The sequence below is a fragment of the Stenella coeruleoalba genome, assembly GCF_951394435.1.
Source record: "Stenella coeruleoalba genome assembly, chromosome: 19".
In the NCBI taxonomy this organism is placed as follows: domain Eukaryota; kingdom Metazoa; phylum Chordata; class Mammalia; order Artiodactyla; family Delphinidae; genus Stenella; species Stenella coeruleoalba.
In genome coordinates, this window is record NC_137165.1 from 14,235,662 (window position 1) to 14,255,838 (window position 20,177).

A 20,177-nucleotide genomic window follows, 5' to 3' on the forward strand; every position below is an offset into this window, starting at 1 on the left:
GGCACAACTGTAAGCAGTGGTTCAAAAACACGGCATCACACTTTCTGCAACTGTTACCTATTTGGCTAATGTGGAATCTAAGGCTCCTGACGCTGCCAGGGGTGAGTAAATTCTAACCCCCCGGAACCTTCTAAAACATGTTGCCTCGTGGCACGGAAAAGCACTACAGAGGCCCTTGCCGGCAACTGCGCACCTTCTGGGGCACAGCTTGCATGAAATTCTGTGATCTTGCTGGTCATGTCATGGTATAAGGATGTGCTGATGGGATTGTAGCCATCATGTTCTGGCCAAACACTCTAAGACACATGACATTCAGCTAAGAAAGGCAAAAAGGGCCAGTTCTATACTTAGATCTCAGGGCTGAAGAAGTTTCCACGATCCTTTCTCAGAGAAAGGGTTTCTATCCCTATTTTTCTCTTACTCTCCATCTGGCATCCTACCAGAGTTGTCTCTGCTCAAGGTACCACTTTTTTCTTTCAGCAAACAAGTGAGACTCACACAATCTTACATTTCACAGTCTTAAAGAAAGACAAACTGTCTGCCAGATTTTTTTTTTCAGGCTGGAATACTTTCACTTGTTATAACAATGCACTGAAGTAGAGAAAATTTAATATAATTCACTTTCCAGAGTCAAAAAGGTTCTTCTGAAGCATTCATTCCGTCAGCAAGTCCATTCTCAACACACACCCTAACATTTGATATCTAATGTCTAAAAATCAATCACACAGGAAGAGGACTGTTTTGTAATTGGAAAAATCATAAGACCTATAAAAGGTTAAGATTTTATTTTTAAGTAACACTAAAATACTTTTATACGTAGCTAATCAGAAAATGTGCTGAAAGAAAGATTCTGGCACTGTCCCTGGACACTCTTTAAAATGAAATGTGGCTACTTTTCCATTCCAGGCTGTATGTGGATTAAAAACAGAACTAATCACCCAAAAATGTCTGCTTTCAACCCACCCTTACCGGAGTTTCTGAATCGAGCACTGGAGCGTGGCTGCAGCCTGCATGCGAGGGTGCTATTAGGAGGCAGTGGTCGTCCTCTTTACTAACTCAAATCCTGCAATCATGGGATGCAAGGCGACCCACCGAGCTGACCCAGAAGACTCAGCAGAACCAATTATGCTATCTCTGTATTTTTGTGCATCATTAACTGTAACCATTCTTCTTAATTTTCCTTGCCTCCTGAAGCAGACTCTGAACAGGCTACCAAAGCCACACTAGGTCACGTGCGCAGAAGATAAGCAGCATGGAACCTGGCACAGACCCCACTGCTTTCTTCTTCTTTCATCTCTTTTTTCTCCCCAGCACTGTGTCAGCCACCTGTGTAGATAGAGCGGATCCGAGCCAATGGAAATGCCTTGAGAAATTAACATCCCCTCTGGCTCTTAGACGCATCGAACTTTGCAGTTTGCTCTATGAGAGAATTATATTGCCTTTATCCTGTGAGTCCACGGGCAGCCTTTAAGAGATTGAAAACTGAGATCCCATTTGCTGCCACTACAGGAAGGAGGAAGAGGCTGCTCATTTTCAGAAGAACTAATATGGCATTCTGTTCTTTGAAAAAAAATAAGGTGCTAATATTCAAGGTTACTGGGAAGAAAACGATATTTTCCCACTTATTCTGCTATCATTTCTGTGGTCCAACTTTACATCTGTCTGCCGGTTCCCTTCCTATTATTTGGAAAAACAATGTACTGTTTTAGTAAAAAGCAGGGGTTTTTTGAACCAGCAGACTGGGATTCGAATGCCGGCCTTGCCACTTACTGTGTGATCTCTGGTAAGCCAGTTAACCTCTAGGAGGCGCAGACTCACCATTTCTAGAACAGGGACAACAGTCCCAACCCAGAGACTTGTTGTTAGGAAAACAGGGCTTAGCAGTAAACACCTTGGGTACTGTTTACTCAGTACTGCCTTCCTCCTGGGAGTCTTCCTCTCACTGTGTTCTGAGTCGCTGTCCCAGAGGCAGTCCAGGCCTAAGCTGGGCCACCTGGCGCTTTTCTGTGATTTTCCAGAACGAATTGGGAAACAAAGTTTCTCTCTCTCTGGTGGTGGCATCCCCACGATGTGAAATTAGGGTAGATAGTAGCTGGTCTCCAGGTAGAGACAATGAAGCCGACTCCCAGAGAGAGACACAGACAGAAAGACCCAGAGCTGTATTCCAGGGCCACCTTCCGCTGTTTGAAAAGCCCAGCTGAGAAACTACTCCTTCACAAACTGACTGTTCAAAACAAGACACAAGAGGCTTCCAAGTAATCCCCCTTTTGCCTAAACCAGTTTGAGCTGGGCTTTTGTCTTCTGCAGTCGAGAGAATCCTGACGGAGGATGCAGCTCACAGAAGGGGTTTACTAAATGGTAATTATTAATATTATTCCCAGATCTCCCAGATAGAGTGTGACATTTCAGATGAGACTGTCCCTCTGAGAACCAAAGGTTGTCGATCCGTATTTTAGAGCTTTGCCAATAGGCTGGTTAAGTTCAACATCAGCAGGCACACACACAAGAGTGGCTCATGGATCGGAGGGTGGTCTCCTTGAACCATGTTGTAAATGAGCCATTCTCCAGGGGAAAAAAAAGTTTCAATCTTTTGTTCGCCCCGTCAACAAAAAGTGAGTGCCTACTATATGCACTAAGCTAGATACGGAGAGAAAACGTTCGCAGATGGGGACACATCTTTAAAGAGCTTGTGAGGGATACGCGAGAAACAAATAACTACAAGATGAGAACGACAGAAAGAAGTATGAATGCCAGGATCATTTGGAAAGCAAAGGACTCCGCAAAAATGTTGCTGAGGGCGACCACATCTGATGAGCCCTGAACAAAGTGCCCTGTGACATCCACTAAAGGCAGACACCTATGGGTAAGTAGCCTCTATTTACGGAATGTCCCTTCTTTTGACACTACTGGCTAGCCTGGTACCACTGAGAGCTGTTGCTATGGAAACAAGGCATCCCCGGCTAGAGCAGAGGTGCTTTAAGAACTCTCAGCAATAAAAACAACGCAGCCCATTCCCCACAATGGTGCTAAACAGGAGCAGAGGCTCCAGGGATCTCACCGCCATGGACGGCTGCATGTGCACAGCATCACGCTTCTCTGTGTCCTTGAACACACTAGGTACCTTCCAGGCCTGGCAGCCCCGGTCAAATGCCAGACGGGCACCCATCAGAGGCAAAGCATTGGTGCTAACGTTAATTCCTCCTTAGCCCATTCAGAAACCTCGAGTATAAAGGGGCTTTATTTAAAGCACAGATTTCTTTCCAAGTTTGTGAACCAAAAGAATATAAAGGGCAAAAGGAGTAATTTTCACCTTATTTGTTAAAATGCTCTGTTCCACCTGTTACTTTAATTTACGATGTCTGCAAACCACATCCACTGAAAATGTGAACCAAAGAGTTCATTTTTATTGTTTTTAGGAAACAAGCCAGAAATTAAAATTGTAAGACAGGGCTGGGACACAAATTCAGCAGTACCCAAACAAGACTAAACATTTAGATTTTAAAGTTCTGCTTATTCCTGTTATCACCTGTAACTTAAATCTGTTCCTCCTGAAATAGCGGGGAGGGGGTAATGCACTCAAGCACAGCCTCCTTTGATGAAATGCAACCCCTGAGGATGAGCGCATTTAAAGCAACAACTCCAAATGGAGTCGGAGAAGGAAAAATTCAAGCAAGAGTCTCAGTTGCTTTGCTGAATAGAAGGTACAGAAATGCAATACTGTAGAAGATGGGGGCACATTTAAAGGAACAATCTGCCTGAGTTTAACAAAGGCCTATCTCCCGCAAATAGCTAGGACTTCCCAGCTGCCAAGTGAAATTCAAATCCCCCACTGCAGTCACTCAGTAACTCTCATCTGTGTTACGGGTTTTGATTCAGGGCTTCATCTGGGGTTGACTTCTGGATGCTCCTTCAGCTGCTTTGCAGAGACACCTCCTGTGCCAAAGCCCTTCAGGCTACGGCCCGCCTTGGGGTTTCATCTGGATGACTTTCTCTTCCTGTTTCACCTCCCTTCAGGATCGGGTCCCACGTGTTCAGGACCACAGGTGCTCAGTTCTCTCCTTCCCTCCTGGAGTTCCTCTCTTCATGCTGAGAGGGGCCCAGCTGGTTAAGGAGGCCACAGTCACTGTCACTGTTTGGATTCCCTTGTGAACCAGTTAACTTTCCAGGTGCTGCAGTGGAAAAAAAGTGCCTCCCAAATCTGCTTTTAAAGTTTGTCCCTGTTTCAAAAGAGAATTTGGTGTACACAGGTAAGGCCAGATCAGAAAATCTGGACCTGTGATTAGCTCACCCAGTGTAATTTGGGGCAAGTCACAGAACCTGTGTGAGCCTGTTCCTACATCTGTAAAATTGGGAGAATAACATCTATTTGGTCTAATTCACATCTTTGTGAGGATTAAGTAATTGATGCAACAATGTTTTGTAGAACGTAAGATAAACATGTTTATTTGCTTTTTTGGTTTTGTTTTGTTTTTGGGGGGTTTTTTTTTTTTGGCTGCACCTCACGGCTCATGGGATCTTAGTTCCCTGACCAGGGATCAAACAGGGGCCCTGGCAGTGAAAGTGCTGAGTGCTAACCACTGGACCACCAGGGCATTCCCCAAGATAAACGTATTTATATTGTAATAAAACATAAGCACTATATATTAAGACAAACAAATCAAAATGTACCTTCTGCCTAAGCAACTCAAAATGTGTCTCTGCTTATAGTGAATCAATAAAGAATGACACATGAGTCTTCCAGCAGTACCTTCTTCATTCTAGAGATCTGGGTAATTACAGGGCTGACAAGTGTATTGGAACTGGACCACAAGATGCTAATCCAGAAACCAAAATCTCCAAATATCAGAATCTCCAAGTATTCGATGAAAAAAAAAAGTATAGCACGTGGCTTAACATAAATGATATTATATCAATAACAGTTGGCTCTCTGTCCCTACTGTTCTCATGTGACTGAGAACAAGAAGAGTTCAGAAGTATGACAAGAAGACAAGGGTGAGTAACTAGGTCGGAGATGGGGTAAAGACTCCTCAATTCACCTCTTCTGTTTTACAGAAGATGGTATTTGGACCATCAGATTTACCTATCTTTAAGTATATCTGTAGAAGAAACATCCCCCTTCTGGTTGGGGGCCATTATGAGAGTGACACTCATGTAGTTTGCCCAACATGCAAATTCTAGGTGTCACATACAATGCCTAGAGGTGAACACGGCATCTGCTCAGAGGGTCCACAATGTACCATGGAAACAAAAATCAGAAATCCTGGCATGTGATCCAATGCTATCTGAATGACCGTGTCTTGTATATTTTAGAGCTTTGATTTAGACAACTATAGAACACCAAACCAAAACAGACTAAAAAGGCATTATCTCTGGTTTGGCAAAACGAATCTCCTTCCAGAGGAGACCTTAGAGTCCAAATTAGAGTGAAGGACATTTTACAGCTGTGTTACAGACTCCTGAAAATAGGGATTTATGAATGGAAATGTTGACAGAACCACCACAGAATTGAATTCATGCTACTCTAAATTCTGTATTTCCATGGATGAGAGAAGGGAGAGAAAAAAGGAGGTCAAGTTCTTACATGAAGTAACATAGTTTCAAATTCCCATCCATTGTTCAAACACACCTGGATGACTTCCCCTGTCAAGGATCTAAAACCCAGAAAGCTTCACCTTGTCAGCAGCAATACTGCAATTTTTCTCACGGGCAAACTCAAACTAAGGGTGGAATTTTCCTTCCATCACTAACAACCAGCAGTCAAAAGCAAGAGTAACCTGGGTAACAGCCAGAGCAGCTACAGTCGTGATGAATAGCATTTTCCTCTTTAGATGCAGAGACTGTAGTTTAAACTTGTGACTGCCCTTAACATGGGAACAAGCAGATGGCAAAAGTTATGCTTGACCTTCTTTGTTGGCTCCTGTAGAGTGCCAATGTACATGGAGATGGCTCAGAAGAATAATACACTTCAGTGTTCCTCCTTGGCAATACTATTTTCCTAAAACCATTTTCAATAATCATGTTGCACACAAGAGGGACTTGATGTGTTTCTAAGGTCAGGAAGGAAATAGTCCAAATGCTGGACATGCTAACTAAAAGAAATCATCATGGTAGTTTTCTTTTTCAGAGAAGGCAGCAGTATTATTATTAGGTACTGAACACAAAAACTTAAGCCTGTAACTAATCTGAAACACATCGTCTGTATGGATTAAATGAAGACAAAACAGGCTTGTCTAGAGGAAGAATATATTAAAGTTCAGAACAATATGGAAAAAAGTCTCCATTTCCATTTAATGTGAAGGAGATTAAATATTGAAATGATTAAAAATTACCATATGATCCAGCCATTCCACACCCTAGGTATATACTGAAAGGAACTGAAAGCAGGGACTCAGATATTTGTATGTCAGTGTTCATTATGGCATTGCTCACGTCCATGAACACATGAATGGATAAACAAAATGTGGTGTACACATGCAATGGAGTATTACTCAGTTGTGAAAAAGGAATGAAGTTTTTGAACAGGAATGAAAATCCCAGATACAGATACCAGGACAATACACTGTGACTCAGCAGGTATTTAAGGTGGGTTAAATATTAAAAACAAAACAAAACTAAGCTAATCATCAAATGGAAAAACCATATGCTCCTATCAGAAGAAGATGGAAAGGCATATGATAAAATTCAACATCTCTTTTCTGGCAAACAGGCTTAGTGAACCAAGGTCATGAGGATAAGTCCTTAATAGAGAATTTGGAAACGAGAGACCTTCACACTTGGTGTCAGCTCTAGAGGAGAAGGGTCTTGGCTCTGTTCATTGCATTATCGCCAGTGCCTAGAAGAGAGCCCAGCATGGAGAAAGCACTGACTTTCTGTAGGAGCGAATGAACAAATACACTAATTAGAGTCACTAAAATCAAGAACGAACTGCCTGCCATTCCTACGTATTGAACACTGAAATATTATTCAGAAAGAGTATTTCTAAAAATTTTTATCTCAGGATCCCTTGATACTTTTGGAAATTACTGAGGGCCCCAAAGAGATTTTATGTGGGTTATAGCTATACCATATTGGAAATTAAAACTGAGAAGTTAAAAAAAATTTATCTATTAATCCATTTAAAAATAACAATAATAAACCCATTACATGTTAACACAAATAACATGTTTTTATGAAAAATAACTCTATTTCCTCCAAACAAATTTCTTGAGAGAGCGGCATCGTCTCTGTGACTTTGCAAATATCTTTAGTGTCTGCTTTAATAGACGCCACCTGGACTCTCATATATGCTTCTGTATTGAATCTGTTGTGATAAGTTGTTTTAGTTGAAAAACATGATGAAAATCTGGCTTCACACAGATTTGCAGTTAGAAAAGAAAGAAATATTTTAATATCCTTTTCAGGTACTTACTGATAATCCTTTTTGAAACTACATCAAAACTTGGAAAGTGGTAGATTCTTTTTAAAATTTTTTAATCAAACTATAGTTGGTTTACAATATTACATTAGTTTCAAATGTGTAACATAGTGATTCAGAAATTTTATAGATTATACTCCATAAAATTTAGAATATTAGTTTCAAGTGTATAACATAGTGATTCAGAAATTTTATAGATTATATTCCACTAAAAGTTATTATAAAATATTGGCTACATTCCCTGTGCTGTACACTATATCCTTGTAGCTTATTTTACACATAGTAGTTTGTACCTCTTAATTCCTTACCCTTATTTTGCTCCTTCCCTTTCCCGCTCCCCACTGGTAACCACTCTGTGAGTCTGTTTCTGTTTCCTTATATTCAATCATTTTTTAGATTCCACATATAAGTAATAACACACAGTATTTGTATTTCTCTGACTTATTTCACTAAGTATAATATCCTCCAGGTCCATCTATGTTGTTGCAAATGGCAATTTTTCATTCTTTTTTCAGGACTAATATTCCATTCCATATATATATATATATATATATATATCACATCTTCTTTATCCATTCATCTGTCAATGGATACCTTATGTTGCTTCCATATTTTGGCTATTGTAAATAATGCAGCTATGAATATTGGGGTGCACGTATCTTTTCGAATTAGTGTTTTAATTTTCTTCAGATATATACCCAGGAGTGGAATTGCTGGATCATACGATAGTTCTACTTTAAGTTTTTTGAGGAAGAGTGCTAGATTCTTAAAGATTGGTTGCAATGTGGAATCTGAAATCTTATTACTGAACTTCTGATACTATGTTACATGAAAATCCACTGGTCAGTTGTGCTTTTGCCCAAGATGCAGAAAGCTTGAGTGTTGCTCTAACATTAACAATGAGAAAAAAAATAAACAGCAAAATCACAACATTTCTTGAACCCATCAGAGAGCTGAAGGCAACCAGGTCTCCTGAAATCCAAGAGATGGGGACACCCAAGCACTGTTTCATATGTGGCAGAGCCTAAGAGGAAGATGCAGATGCTATCCCAGCGGACAGGAAGGAATCAACTATGGTTTTTAACAAATTGCTAAGGGCCAAGTGTGGGGCTAGTGCAACAGCGTGGAACCTCTGGGAACTGCATAGTCAGCAGTTTGCACCCCTCTCAGGCTCGTTTCCAAGATCTGCACCGGGTGCTCGTGAGAAAACCTGCAGGCAGATGGGGAGACCAGAAAGAGCCTCCCTTTGGGGTGCAGATGTGCAGGAAATTAACGGGCACTGTAGGAAAGGCTAGAAGCCTTGATAACCTTCACCCTTGCCTGAACCCACCTCTCTAAAGCCTTAAAACTCTGAGTGAGGGGCAGCCTGGCAAATGTCTGAGGTAAGTCTTAAGGACAGAACAAGAGAACAGATCCTTTCACTACCTCTGATGCAACAATTCTGGGCCTCGGGTAAGCTGTGCTGCGACTTCCATTCACAAAGAACAGCACACCAGGGGACAGTAAGGAGGCTTTCAGAGCAAGGAAACCTGCAGGTGCTTCAAAGCAGGGCAGCAGGGATGGAAAGGAGTGGAGCTGATGGAAAAGCCACCGGAACTTGAGAAATGCCTGCATGCGCAGAATTAGGAACATGGATAGTCCAATGGTTACCTCATAACCAGCAGCAGCAGTATTACGGCCATTTGCTAAACAGGACTGAGCCTGATGTTGTGCTTGGTGTTTTTAATTAGTTAACTCGAATCCCCACCACCCTGAAGTAGGTATTATCATCTCCATGTCCCAGATGAAGAAACTGAGGTTCGGAGAAGTAATCTGTCCAAGGTCACACAGATAGAGAGAGTGGCAGGAGCCAAACTTTAAATCCAAGGCTCAGGTTTTTTCATTTGACCAGGCTGCCATCTAATGTCACATTAGGGACAGTGTCCAATTCCCCCAATCCTTAGAGAATCCAAATGCAATGCTCAGTCCTGTACAGAGAGGAGAGAGAAGATAGCTGTCTGGATTCCCTACAGATTGTCTAAAAATGAGAAACCTTAGAGGACAAGTGGCAGGAGGTTCTAATATGCAGCAGACATGTCCTTCTGCCTAAAAGCACTATACAGGCTCACGGGCAGTAAAAAAGATGAAGTACAGTGATACGACCGCACCTAGCCCCTGTAGTGCTCGATACTGGACATGCTATGAGTCCTTGCCTCAACTACAGCCAACAGCGCACTAGAAGCACGGGAAACTGAACACTCACTTGGATGCAACTTATCAAATAAAAGCAAGCCAGCCCTGACCTCTGCACCCGATGGAAGAAATCCTGGTTGGGGAATGGCGGAGAGTCCCAGTCAAAACCAGGGGCGCTGGCCCCTGCAAAAGACTAGACTACACCCTGACTTCAGCACTGCCCCACTGAATCACAAGGCGTGCTGCACTCCCAGGCCATTCTCACACCTTAGCGATTGCTGAAGTTCATTCAGTGTTGTCTGCAGTCTGAAAAATACAATTCAAAAAAAATCTAAAAGAAACCAAAAAATGCCTAACCATTCTCGGTCACAAATGGAAAAATTTGAGCCTACATTTTAAAAAGCTCACTTGCTTCAGATTTAGTATGTTTCAGTAGAAGGAAGCAAGTGACAGTTGTCTTTTTTTTCCCTCCCCAAACTATTTATGGTCCTTCTACTAGTTTAAAGTATTTTTTAAATTAAATTAAATTAATTTATTTAGTTGTGCCAGGTCTTGGTTGTGGCAGGCGGGCTCCTTAGTTGCAGCAGGTGGGCTCCATAGTTGTGGCTCGCCGGCTCCTTGGTTGTGGCATGCGAACTCTTAGTGGTGGCATGCATGTGGGATCCAGTTCCCTGACCAGGGATCGAACCTGGGCCCCTGCACTGGGAGCGCAAGGTCTTTACCACTGCGCTACCAGGGAAATCCTGGTCCCTTTACTACTAAGTGCCCTTTATTTTCTGCCATCGATGGGCTTCATTTTCCTCCCAAAGAAAAGATGAGAGAAAGGATATATTTGAAATGATGGAGGGGAAGATTCAAGCCGTCTTGCAAGAGAGCTGACAATTACAAAGTGATAATGCCACATGACGAAGACCGGTGCTGTACTGTGAAGTCCGTCTACCTAGTTCAGGGTCTTGGAGAGCACAATTATTTTTGCTCTAAGGCCTGACTCAGATGATATACTAATTTTGAGGGTGAAAAGCAAAGAACACTTTCTCCTTGGAAGGCAACATGCTTTGCTGATTTAGTTAATAAATCTTTACGATATCTCTACGTAAAAGAGAAGAAGGCAAGTATGATTAGCCTCCCTTGCTGAGGAAAACGAAGAACATGGAAAAATTAAGAAACACAGCCTTGGACGGATACCGAAGACCGGAAAAACAATCCTTTGTCCCCTGGGCCTGGCACTTTGACTAAAATGAGGATAAGAAGAGAAAAATGAGAAGTCGCTAATAGCATGCCACATGACTCTGAACCCATCCTGGTCAACCTTTTCATATGCAACTTGAATGAAGACATAGAAGGCCCATCTGGCAAATCCGCTCATGATAAATGGGAAGGTCATCAAGATTCCAGAAGGTCTCAACAGGCTGGAACAATCAGGCAGAACTGGCAAGATGAAACCAAGAGCGAGACACATAAAGTCCAGCACTTAATTTCAAAGAATCCCTTAAAAAAACGGAAGAGGGGAGAGTTTAAAAGCAGTTCGTATGAAGAAAATATTGCAGATATTGCAAACTGTTGGCCCACAGATGTGTTTTGTTTGGCCTTTGAAGTACTTGTGAAAAACGCTAAACCAACATTTAAAAATTGGGAGAGTCACGTAAAAATCCAAATTTCCGGCTTCTCTTGAAAAACTGATAGATCTGGCAAACTCCATGTCTGTGCTTAGACATGACAACAGTGGGTGAGGAATGAGCTGTGGCTCTCTCCTTTAGACAGGGCATCCACTCCCACAATGGGTGCCCGCAGATGCGTCCTGACCTGCCAGAGCCAATTTAGGTAACTTTCTTAGCTCTGTGGGCATCTGTTTGCAACTCTTGACCTGGAAGTTTCAGATACCTGACAGCTCAGCAGAGGCCCACCGTGTGATACACCTGCCAAAAATGTCACCCAATCCATGGTAATGGAAGAACTGTGTCACAGACTCCTTAGAAAATCTAGAAAAATCAATGAGTCTTCTCTCCAGACATATGTCTATCCATATAAAAATTTACAATTAATTTCTGGGAGTTGAAAGACCCCCCTGAACTCCCAGTTCCCAAGTTAACAAGCCCACTCTAGAACAAGGAGGTAAACTGTCCCACTGTATGTTCACACAGTATGTCTACCCATGTCCAGGAGGGATGCTGACAAACTTCAAGGCAACCAGGATGATAAAGGGTCTAGAAATCATATCATAGAGCTGAAGAAACTAAGAGTGGTTAGCCTAGGAAAAGGAATGCTCGGAAAGGAACATAATATCCATTTTTAATTTTAGAAGCTATAATAAGGGACAGGGATTAGGTCTACACCTGTCCAGCTGTCAGAACTAAGACCAGTGAGAAGTTACAGTGAGGTCTATTTTCTTTTCTTTCTTTTTTTTTTTTGTGGTGCGCGGGCCTCTCACTGTTGTGGCCTCTCCCGTTGCAGAGCACAGGCTCCGGACGCGCAGGCTCAGTGGCCATGGCTCACGGGCCCAGCCGCTCCGCGGCATGTGGGATCCTCCCGGACCGGGGCACGAACCCATGTCCCCTGCATCGGCAGGCAGACTCTCAACCACTACGCCACCAGGGAAGCCCCACTGAGGTCTATTTTACTATTTCAATTCGGTGTAAGAAAAAGAACTTTCTTACAATTAAAGCTGTACAGGGGACTTCCCTGGTGGCGCAATGGTTAAGAATCCGCCTGCCAATGCAGGCGACACGGCTTCGAGCCCTGGTCCGGGAAGATCCCACATGCTGTGGAGCAACTAAGCCCATGCGCCACAACTACTGAGCACTTGTGCCACAACTACTGAAGCCTGCGTGCCTAGAGCCCATGCTCTGCAACAAGAGAAGCCACCACAATGAGAAGCACGTGCACTGCAACGAAGAGTAGCCTCCGCTCGCTGCAACTAGAAAGCCCGTACGCAGCAACAAAGACCCAATCAGCCTAAATAAATAAATAAATAAATAAAACAAATTTATTAGAAAAATAAAAATAAAGCTGTACAAAACTGGAACAGACAGTCCTGTGGAACAACAGAGTAGTGAGCTCCCCATCCCTGCAAGAATCCAAGCAGAAACAGAAAAATGAAACGTCAGAGATGTGATAGAAAGGATTCCTGAACCGGGTGGGAGGTGGTTCTACAATTATCTAATGCTTCTTCCAAATCAAAGTTTTAGTGAGCAGAACTGAAGATGGCAATAATAATTTTCTTCCTCTCCCAAACCTTAGTCTTGCTGTGATGCAATAGTTAAATTATAGCCGAGCTCCACACAAGACACTGAAGGAAACCCAGAAGGAAGCCCCATGACTGATCCTCTCTTGGCGATTCTCAGTGAGCTGACTAGGAATTGATAAAGGTATGGCCACTCTTGAAATTTCACATGCTAACTTTTTCTTCTTCTAACCCACTCCTCTATTTGCCTTTCTTTCTACCTCTGTTCAAGCTGTCCATTTTAATTCTTGGGAAGCTGTGTAAGTTTCAAAGCATATCAGCTCATGTACTTACTGAATTGACTCATCTCATCCACAAAGTTTCAAACATGTGGGCATTTAATTAAAGCTTTTGCCTGATGATTTCAACAGATAAAAATGGGGAGAGGGCTTCCCTGGTGGCACAGTGGTTGAGAGTCCACCTGCCGATGCAGGGGACACGGGTTCGTGCCCCGATCCGGGAAGATCCCACATGCCACGGAGCAGCTGGGCCCGTGAGCCATGGCCGCTGGGCCTGCACGTCCGGAGCCTGTGCTCCGCAACGGGAGAGGCCACAACGGTGAGAGGCCCGCGTACCGCAAAAAAAAAAAAAAAAAAAAAAAAAATGGGGAGAATTCTGTGCTGGATTAATTTTGTACAAGCACCACATTCTGGTTAGAAAAGGTCACGGACTAGACCACTTCAAGTCTGCCCCCATAGGGGGTGGTCGACATCGAAGGCTCTCCAAAACGTGCAGCAGAGTGCTAACCAGGCAGCGGGGGTTTCAGAAATTTCGAGAAACTAAAGCAACTGACTCACTGTGTCTTCAATTTCTAAATCACTCCCTCTCCACAAATAATTTTTGAGTCAGAAACACTGCTTTCCAAAAAGAACTTTTCTGCTAAAGACGTCTTTTAAGACACCACAAATGTGAAGTCAACACTTTCCCCTATTTACACGGATTACAAAGCATATCTGTTCAAGAAGCACACAATCAAGATGAAATGTATAAAAGGAAAACTTCCTTTTGCCCATATTACTGCTCTCCCCTTCTGAGTTGTTCCCCAGAAGCTTCGGAAACAAGTTCTGAAAGCAAACCTTTCCTCCGTTCCAGGGAAGAGGGGAAACTGGGGCCTCTTGACCTAAAAACTCAATATTTTGGAACATCCATAATTCTCCCGAGTCCATGCCAGTCAAATGGAGTCTCTCTTTAGCAAACCACCGGCCAGCTGGGGCTGGACAGCAAGGCTCTCACCCCTAGGAGATGACAAGGACAGGACTCAAAAGCTCCCTGGAAAAAAAAAAAAAGTCTCTCCTTCAGCTTGCATTACAAGCTGTTGGAAAACACAGATGGAGGAGATGACAGGAAAAGCAATTACTTCTTCTGGGCTTCCTTTCTGTCTGGATGCTAAGGAGACGGATACCAAATTCCATCACAGATTGAAATGCTATCTAAACATTCTTGAAATGTGGTCTTGCTCTCTGAAATATGGCCTGCCTTTGCTGCAGCAACCTGTAACCTATTAACATGTGAAGGTGGGGAGGGCCGACTTTCCTCCAGGCTAATTCTGGGCCTGCCTCTCCAATAACGCTCGTTTGTGACCACAGGTTAAAACATAAATAACTAAAAGATATATATATCTACACAGCATGACCCAACAGAAAGTGCTGATGAATCATTCACTTTATTTTCACATTCTTGGAATTGTAAATACCTGAAACTCTCTTAAGTATTTCAAGGTTTCTAGTGAGCTTTTCTAAATATAGGTGGAAACACACTAAACAGTAGTGTTATTATTTCAAATAGTAGTAAGCTGGGACTAGTCATAAACAAATCAAGCTTTAAACATCTTTAAAAGAACACACACACTGGTCAAAATGATGTTTTATGGGAGAGGGCTTTCGTTTACTTACAAATAATAAATACTCTCCCACAGACCTAATATTCAATACAGTTGAATAAAATGTTATTGCAGGTGGCCTATGTGTTCTGAGAAATGCCAAGATGAGAGAGAGACAGCTTTTGCCTCAAGGACCTTATACACGAGCCAAAGGGACAAGATGTATTCACTGATAAGTCAGAGCAGATCACGAAAGCCAAGTCAAAAACACGGGCGCAGGACTGTGGGAGTTCGTGGACAGAGAGACTGTACATCTAACTGATGGATTCTGGGATCGATTTTCTCATCTGTGAAATGAGAGGAGTGGACCAGATGAGTTCCAAGTCCCTTCGGGTTCTAAAACTCTGATTCCTTTGGTATATACTGTTGAGCCAAACAGAAAATTTCATAAAGGAAGTAGTGTTTGAACTGGGTATGATCTTGAAGTGAAGCTACTGGAAGAAAAAGAGGAGAGAGAGCATTTTAGGCAAAAAGAAGAACATAAGCACAGGTCCAGAAAGCAAAGGGCATGCTTGGGAGAGCACTAGGCTTCCAGCGTGGATGGGTCACAGCAGGAGACAAAACTGGAAAGGTAGATTGAGGCCTTCAATGCCATGCAAAGGAACTTGGATTGAAGTTGGTAGAGAGCCCACAGGGGTTTGTGGGCTGTGTAGATGACATGACCAGACGTATGTCGGAAAGTGAAAGAGCAGAATGAGGCTACAGTGTTGGCCGGCTACCCTGTTACTCTTTGTTACGTCTAAGGGCCCTATTTACACAGGCCTCACCTGCCAGAGAGGTGACACTTCATGGGAGAGACCTAAATAAGCAAAAAACAAAGCAATAAGGACTAAGAACCAAGCAAGGCCAGGAAATAGGATCAGTTGCGGGAAACTAAAATGTCTACACACAAATATTGACGATGACTACAAGGTAGACTACTTACAAACAGGCCAACGGAAGATGACGAGTAAGAGGAAAAAGAAAGTCACAAAATGTAGGAAAAATAGAGAAGCGGATAAAACTAAACATATAAGAGAAAAGGAAAAAGACTTATATAACACCTGTGAGCTACTAGAGGAAACCGGAATATGAGAGATCATAGGACTACACGCTACCCCCATAAAATCTGGGCAGCATAATGAACATTTAAAAAAATTGGCTATATACTAAATAATGTCAAAACAGGACAAATAACAGAATTGAGAGGCGCACACAGCCGACCTAACTGAATTACTGTTGAAGAGAGCAGGCCGGACACTGTAAGAGAAGACTAGACAGGGCACGATCAGCACTTCTGTTACGACAGCAATTCTGAAATAGGACGTCTAAGCAGAAGACTAGAATCCAGATGAAAAGGAAAAATGGTTAACAGATAACATCTGGCCCCCCAGTCACTGAAGAATACCTCTTCCCCGTACAATGCTTCTCCCCTGCATCCCCTTCCAACAGCCCTCCTTAGCTAGATCCAAAAAGAACTATAAAACTTTGAAATGAATCGACAGTTATCTGCTAGGCAACAAAACTAGGTATGAGGAATTATAGCTGTGTCAGGTTACTACTATCTCTCTCTCTCTTTTTTTTTTTTTTTGCAATATATCAACTTTATTTCCATCTTGATTTCAAAAAAATTTTATTGAGGTAAAATACACATAACATAAAATTTACTATCTTAGCCATTTTTTATTGTACAGTTTCATTGACCTGTTGTGCAACCATCACCACTATCTATCCCCATAATTCATCCTGTAAAACGGAAACTCTACATGTATTAAACACTAACTCCCCGTTCTCCCCCAGCCCCTGGCAACTACCATTATACATTCTGTCTTTATGATTTTCACTACTCTTAAGTACCTCATATAAGTGGAATCATCCGCTATTTGTCTTTTTGTGACTGGCTTATTTCATTTAGCATAATGTCCTCAAGGTTCATCCATGCTATAGCAGATGCCAGAATTTCTTTCTTTTTTTTAAAAAAAAATATTTATTTATTTATTTGGCTGTGTCAGGTCTTAGTTGCAGCACATGGGATCTTCATTGCTGCATGCAGGATCCTCAGTTGCGGCATGCGGGATCTTTAGTTGCAGCATGTGGGCTCTTAGTTGCAGCATGCGGGATCTAGTTCCCCGACCAGGGATCAAACCTGGGCCCCCTGAATTGGGAGCTCAGAGTCTCAACCACTGGACCACCAGGGAAGTACCCCCCCTTTTTTTTTTTAGAATTTCTTTCCTTTTTAAGGCTGAATAATATTCCAATTATGTACAGACCATATTCTGCTTATCCATTCATCTGCCAATGGACACCTGGGTCGCTTCCATGTTTAAGCTATTGTGAATAATGCTGCTATGAACATGGGGGTAACAGGTATCTCTCCAGGACCCTGCTTCCAATTCTCTTGAGCATATACTCAGAAGTAGAACTGCTGGATCATATGATAATTCATTTTAATTTTTTGAGGAACCACTGTATTGTTTTACACAGCAACTCCACCATTTTACATTTCCACCAGCAGTGCACAAGCATTTCAATTTCTTCACCTTTGCCAACACCTGTTGTTTTCTGGTTTTTTGATAGTAGTCATCCTAATGGGTGTGAGGTGGTATCTCATTGTACATTTTTTTTAATAAATGCTGTGTTTTTTTCCAAGAGAAACACTTTATTTATTTATTAATTTTTGGCTCTGTTGGATCTTCGTTGCTGTGCGCAGGCTTTCTCTAGTCACGGTAAGCGGGGGCTACTCTTCGTTGCGGTGCGTGGGCTTCTCCTTGCGGTGGCTTCTCTTGTTGTGGAGAACAGGCTCTAGACACCTGGGCTTCAGCAGTTGTGGCTCGCGGGCTCTAGAGCACAGGCTCAGTAGTTGTGGCGCATGGGCTTAGTTGCTCCGCGGCATGTGGGATCTTCCCAGACCAGGGCTTGAACCTGTGTCCCCTGTATTGGCAGGCGGATTCTTTTTCTTTTATTTATTTTTTACATCTTTATTGGAGTATAATTGCTTTACAATGGTGTGTTAGTTTCTGCTTTATAACAAAGTGAATCAGTTACACATATACATATGTTCCCATATCTCTTCCCTCTTGCATCTCCCTCCCTCCCACCCTCCCTATCCCACCCCTCTAGGTGGTCACAAAGCACCGAGCTGATCTCCCTGTGCTATGCAGCTGCTTCCCACTAGCTATCTATTTTACGTTTGGTAGTGTATATATGTCACATGCCACTCTCTCACTTCATCCCAGCTTACCCTTCCCCCTCCTCATATCCTCAAGTCCATTCTCTAGTAGGTCTGGCAGGCGGATTCTTAACCACTGCACCACCAGGGAAGTCCCATTCTCACTGTACTTTTTTTTTTTTTTTTTTTTTTTGGCGGTACGCGGGTCTCTCACTGTTGTGGCCTCTCCCATAGTGGAGCACAGGCTCCAGACGCGCAGGCTCAGCGGCCATGGCTCACGGGCCCAGCCGCTCCACGGCATGTGGGATCTTCCCGGACCGGGGCATGAACCTGCATCCCCTGCATTGGCAGGCGGACTCTCAACCACTGTGCCACCAGGGAAGCCCTCACTGTACTTTTGATTTGCATTTTTCCTAATGATTAGTGATACTGAGCACCTTTTCGTGGGCTCATTGGCCATTCATATTATCTTCTTTGGAGAAATGTCTATTCAAGTCCTTTGCCCAGTTTTTAATCAGGTTGTTTGCTTTCTTGTTGTTGAATATTAGGAGTTCTCTAAATATTCTGGATATTAATCCCTCATCAGATATATGATTGGCAAATATTCTCTCCCATTCTATAGGTTGACTTTTTACTCTGTTGATAATGTCTTTTGACACACAGGTTACTGCTACCTTTTGCAGCAACAAAAGTAATATGAGGGACTTCCCTGGTGGTCCAGTGGGTAACACTCGTGCTCCCAATGCAGGGGGCCCGGGTTCAATCCCTGGTCAGGGAACTAGATCCCGCATGCGTACCACAACTAAGAGTTTGCATGCCGCAACTAAGACCCAGAGCAGCCTAAATAAATAAATATATTTTTTAAAAAACTAATATCAAAATCCCAACAACTTAGCAGATAGATAAATGCAGCAAACTTGTTGGGCCACAGTACACAAAATAAAGGAGGGCTCAGAGACGTCTGACATTAAGGAGAAAGCCAAGGAAACTTCTGTTTTCTCATTTCAGAGTGCATTTAACCCTGGACCTGGGTGAGCTGTGCTACAATATATGCTTCTGGTCCAAGGGATGCTGAGTGACAGCTCATGGCTGGTCTGGGCAGCCTCCCCCTGCTACTAGTGGGACAAGTCATGCAAGTTTCCTGCTGTGTATGGGGCAGATCAGTTAAGGAAGTACTCTGTAAGCAGGCAGATCAATATTTTGGTCACTTGGTTGTGGGGTCCTGAAGAAATCGGGATATACTTAATACGAAGGAATAAGTTACTTACTTGCCGGCCATCCTGCCCCACATTTGTTTGACCTCTTACAACAGTTCGAATGCTGTCATCCAGTCTCCTAGCAAAAAAAGTTAAAGGATACAAATCATTAAAATATCTCGATTCCTTCAAGACGAAAAGACAACCCTCAAAACGGGAGAAAATATTTGCAAACGAATCAATGAACAAAGGATTAATCTTCAAAATATATAAACAGCTTATGTAGCTCAATATTAAAAAAACAAACAATCCAATCCAAAAATGGGCTGAAGACCTAAATAGACATTTCTCCAAAGAAGATATACAGATGGCCAAGAAGCACATGAAAAGCTGCTAGACATCAGTAATTATTAGAGAAATGCAAATCAAAACTACAATGAGGTATCACCTCACACCAGTTAGAATGGGCATCGTCAGAAAATCTACAAACAAATGCTGGAGAGGGTGTGGAGAAAAGGGAACCCTCTTGCACTGCTGGTGGGAAGGTAAATTGATACAGCCACTATGGAGAACAGTATGGAGGTTCCTTAAAAAACTAAAAATAGAATTACCATATGACCCAGCAATCCCACTACTGGGCATATACCCTGAGAAAACCATAATTCAAAAAGACACATGCGGGCTTCCCTGGTGGCACAGTGGTTGAGAGTCTGCCTGCCGATGCAGGGGACACGGGTTCAAGCCCTGGTCTGGGAGGATCCCACATGCCACGGAGCAACTGGGCCCGTGAGCCACAACTACTGAGCCTGCGCGTCTGGAGCCTGCGCTCTGCAACGACAGGCCGCAATAGTGAGAAGCCCGCGCACCGCGATGAAGAGTGGCCCCCGCTCGCCGCAACTGGAGAAAGCCCTCGCACAAAAACGAAGACCCAACACAGCCAAATTTAAATAAATAAATTAATTAATTAAAAAAAAAAAAAAAAAAAAAAAGACACATGCACCCCAATGTTCACTGCAGCACTATTTACAATAGCCAGGTCATGGAAGCAACCTAAATGCCCATCGACAGACGAATGGATAAAGAAGATGTGGTACATATATACAACGGAATATTACTCAGCCATAAAAAGGAACGAAATTGGGTCACTT

General features: G+C 42.8%; 1 protein-coding gene across 3 annotated transcripts in view; it reads right to left on the reverse strand.

The window, feature by feature from the left end:
* VPS53 (VPS53 subunit of GARP complex) overlaps window positions 1–20,177 on the reverse strand; it is a 127,312-nt gene that overhangs the window by 98,341 nt on the left and 8,794 nt on the right. For all 3 annotated transcript variants that reach the window (XR_013825035.1, XM_079904523.1, XM_079904522.1), the window contains exon 4: window positions 19,102–19,168. Coding sequence is in view for 2 of the 3 variants with exons in the window: in XM_079904523.1 (XP_079760649.1) it covers window positions 19,102–19,168 (67 nt within the window). In the remaining variant the exon portion in view is untranslated. The remainder of the gene's footprint in view (window positions 1–19,101; window positions 19,169–20,177) is intronic.